The sequence below is a fragment of the Ziziphus jujuba genome, chromosome 4, assembly GCF_031755915.1.
Source record: "Ziziphus jujuba cultivar Dongzao chromosome 4, ASM3175591v1".
NCBI classification, from domain to species: Eukaryota; Viridiplantae; Streptophyta; class Magnoliopsida; order Rosales; family Rhamnaceae; genus Ziziphus; species Ziziphus jujuba.
In genome coordinates this window covers 30,109,546-30,114,060 of record NC_083382.1, presented here as the reverse complement: position 1 = coordinate 30,114,060, position 4,515 = coordinate 30,109,546, and the positions used below count along the sequence as shown (strand labels likewise).

The following is a 4,515-nucleotide window of genomic DNA, read 5'->3' as shown; positions in this document are numbered from 1 at the left end:
TTTATATATATATATATATATATATCCATGCTTCTCACTTATATATTTATTGATTGCCATTTGCCATTTGCCAGCCTACTTCATATTCATATTCATAATATACATATATACATATTTACCGAAAAAAATATATTCATATTTGTGTACGTATATGAGTACTGTAGGAACTTTCTCAGCAGCCACTTCCAAACAAATTTTTTATGTCACAAACTTATGATTCCAAAGCCCACACCCAACAACAATTTTATAATAATAAAGCTGAAACTTACAAGGACAGGAATCCTTTTTTTATTTCATGGCCCATGCTAGATGCCAGAGCTGAAAACCCACTCACAGGCACATGCACTTAACTATGGAAAATATTTATACATATAAAAAATATCTTTCACAAAAACGTATGTGAAATTTAGAAAATTATATATGTATTATTATTTCAGAGCCAATCAAATTACCATAACATTTCAGCACAACTGAAAATTGAAGCAAATATGTTGAAATTCTATACATCAATCTACATAAAAATAAAATAAAAAGAAAAAACTTGATTTAAAATTGATAGAAAATTGATAATTAATTATAAGTTTCTGTTAATTAATGATCTCCTTGAGTGGATTGGCCAATGGGTGCTTTTTTGCTACTTTCTTTTTGAGAGAATTTTAGGCATTGGTTTTAATTAAATGCATTTCAATGAAATTGATGCTGCTCAGGCCATGGCCAAAACCCTTGCTGGTCTTCAATGCCATTGAACATGTTGCAGAAGCTTTCTTCTTGAACCATTTGATGATGATGGTGCTGATCAACTTTCAGACCCTGGATGTCTGACCTTGATGTACCTTGAAGGAACTGAGTTATGCTTGAAGGCCTGAGGGTTGATGGGAAGAAATTCTTACCGTTTATTTGAGAAGAAGCTGGACTGTTTATTACCGGTGTCCTCGATATCTCCAAGTTTATATCAGAACTATTCTCACTTCCATTGCTCCAAGAACCCTCATTTTCTTTCTTCAGATTGCTAAGCCCAGCTTCGTTTGAATCTCTACCTTTTAGAGTTGATAACTGCAGCATTTGAACCAAGTATATAATTATTCCATTAAGACCATGCGAGGAATAGTACTACAAGCTATATATATATATATATACATGTTAAAATGATCAAGGTTATATATAGTTGCAACTAGGTCTATAATTAGACACTTTGAGCCACTAACGAAACTAGACCACATTAATTTGTTCCTGAGATGCACATCTAACAATAGTAAGAAAAACATAAGGAATGTGATTACTGATCAATGACCTATAGTGGGCATTATGTACATTTGGATCCAACAACTCAAGCAGACAATTGAATTCAGATATATCCTCATAATCATAAAATAAATATGTAATAAAACATATGTCAGCAAAAAGACTACTTCTTTCATTCACCCAAAAAAAAAAAAAAAGGACTTCTTTCAAATGATATGTATGAAGTATTTATAAGATGCACAAAACTATTATTGACCCACACATCAAAACACAAAACTTCATTAATTGAGCTTGAAACTCTGAACTGACAAAAAAAGAAGGTGAAAATGAAGAAACACCACGAAATAAAAAAAGAAATTCCCATAAAAAAGAATATATGATTAAAGAGAGAGAAGGCTGCTTCCAAATTTTAATCTATGATTTTTTGACCAAAAAATTTAATCTATATACTTAATAAAAGTGACACAAATTCATCAAGAAAGTGGGGATCTGAAATAGTTGTTAATTTTGAAAAATCAAAATACTAGATCATATATATACTTCGATCAGTCTATATAGCAATAGCACTGTTGTGCGTCTTGTCTTTTTTTCACTGAAACTGTTGTGAGTCTTGTCACAATAATACATTTGGCAACAAATTAATAAACAGTTATATATATATATATATATATATAAATGGAGATAAATAAAATGGAGAATGTATATTAATTTACCTCAGCATGAAGTTTCTTATTCTGAGCAAGAAGAGCATCATTATCAGACCTAAGAGCATCAAATTGTTTCTTCAACACTTCATAATCTTTTTCAAGTTGCTTAGTCTTCCATCTAGCTCTTCTATTCTGAAACCAAATGGCAATCTGTCTTGGCTGCAGACCCAGAGCCTTAGCCAGTTGCATCTTCCTCTCAGGCTCGAGCTTATTCCCCATCTCAAAGCTCTTCTCCAGCGTCTTAACCTGTTCAAGATTCAGCCTCTTCTTCTTCTCTCCAATCTGCGATCCATCGTCTGACAGATCATCATCTCCACCACCATGCACCTCTTCGCATTGCTCAATATTCTCATGGTGATTATGAACTCCCGAAAACGATAACGACCTCTTCATCATAAACGGCATCGCACCATGACCACCCCCAGCTACAAAATTAATAAATAAATATTATATGATATTAATAATTAAACTCGAACTCATCATAAATGAGAGAGAGAGAGAGAGAGAGAGACCATGGAAATGAAGGGTGTTGAGAGAGGCAGAGGAAGAGAGATGGAGGTCTTGATGATCTTCATGAGCTTGGAACATGAAACTGTGAGGTTGGAAAGCCATGTCTCTCAAATGCAACAAAAGGGACTGAGTAAAGTGGGTAGCTGCAAATATATATAAAAGTAAAATAAAAATGAAGAGAGAGAAGGGTAGCTAGGTAGGCTAGGCGGATTGATATATGATATGATATGGGTATTGGGTAATGGGTAAATTGGCTATGGATGATTAATTATAAGGTATCTATCTGCAGGGCTCTCACTCTCATGCTCTCATGGTGACAGGTTTTTCAGAAAGAGAAAAGGAGAAAAGAGAGTAAAGAGGGATAGATAGATAGATAGATGGATAGATAGAGAGGATGGGGCTGATGGGTGCAGAGAGACTACTGATAGACAGCGATTTTTAGGTCGAGATAGAAAGAGAGAGTGAAATATCCTTATCATAGGATGGGTCCACCAAACCCCTCCTCCCGGATCTCTCTTCTCTCTTCTACTTCTACTTCTATACAATACTAAATTACTAATACTAATACACCTCTCTCTCTGTCTCTCTCTCTCTCTCTCTCTCTCTCTCTCTCTCTCCAACGCCCCCTCCTTCTCCTATATTTATATTACAAACCAAAATCATTTCTCTAATGATTTCCGGATCACCACAGGTTAATTTGTTTTGTCAACTTATTATCTTTCATTCTTTATTATATGGTACAATTCAAACTAATTTGAACCATTCACAAAGAAAATAGTAATTTGTAATTAAATTATTCCTATAGATACATATTGTAAAACGATATTGAAATTGAATTAGTTGGTTTGATTGAAGGATACATTGTATTACAAGCATTTAAATTCCATTTAGCCGAAGAAATTAGGAATTATATATATATACTCAGGTGGATCAAGATGCATGAAATTAATTGTTTTCCAATCAATCCAACAGGGAGGGCCTCATTTTGGCCATCAAATATTTGGAGAGCAAGCACATATCGGCCATGTGTGACGAGGAAACTTGGCAACATGAAAATCCAGAATCCAAGGCGATAAACAATAGACAAATAGCTAAAAGATGTCTTTTTCCATTATTAAATTAGTTTTATTAAGTAATGCGCGGGTCTGGCATTTGCTGGAGAATTTTGGTTATTTTGCACCCAAGTTAATATATATATATATATATATATATTCTTTTATAGGGAGGGTCTGTTACCTTGAGTTTCGAAATTTACATTAAAATATTAGAATATTTGATTGAGCATGGTAAGTCCAGAATAAATAAAATTTAATCGCAATCCTCTCGTTTTCATACATGATGAATGTTCCTCATCATATTATGAATTCAGTCATACCGTTGGTGGGTGGGGAAAAGCATTAGAAGATACTAACAGATATATATATATACATATATATATATATATATATGGTTGTCTTGTCCACAATTACCATTTTTTTTTCCCTTAAATATATATTACATATTTCAAATTTTGGATCGAATCTCATCTTAAACACATGTGACACGTAGGTTGATCTGCTTAATTTGCCTTGTGAGAAATATTTTACATTACAATTTCAACCAAGGTTTATGCATTTAAGTTAATTGACACATAGTTCATAGGTCTCCCCTATTCAAAGATCTACCTACTAATATTTGTACTTGTATTCATTTATAGCATTATAAAGTTATGTAGCGACATGATCGCCTTAATTTCTACATATTACATGTAGATAATGTTAATTTCTGAATGCAAACGAAACAAATATTAAAGTCAAATGCCATCAAAATGGTATGTAAAAATTGTAACTTTTAAATTCTTCCTCCTCATTCCTAGTGCATATTAGATTAATCTGGACCTCATATTATGCAAAATAGATCATGGTTTTGTTAGTGCAATAATGCTATATATATAAAATATTTATTAAATTTATTTATCAAATGATATGTGTTAAAATACTATTGATTAGCATAATCATATAATTTAAATATAAATAAGTAAATATTTAAATGGATAAATGAACTAAAAAAAATAAAC

General features: G+C 32.4%; 1 protein-coding gene across 1 annotated transcript; it reads right to left on the bottom strand.

The window, feature by feature from the left end:
- Positions 1-405: 405 nt before the first annotated feature.
- Positions 406-2,914, bottom strand: LOC107415597 (homeobox-leucine zipper protein ATHB-20). Its single transcript, XM_016023949.4, has 3 exons — positions 2,462-2,914; positions 1,956-2,374; positions 406-1,053 (listed from the first exon to the last, which is right to left on the bottom strand). Exons 1-3 carry the CDS (start codon positions 2,559-2,561, stop codon positions 685-687), a joined length of 888 nt encoding a protein of 295 aa, XP_015879435.1. The 5' UTR covers positions 2,562-2,914; the 3' UTR covers positions 406-684.
- Between the last annotated feature and the right edge of the window lie 1,601 nt (positions 2,915-4,515).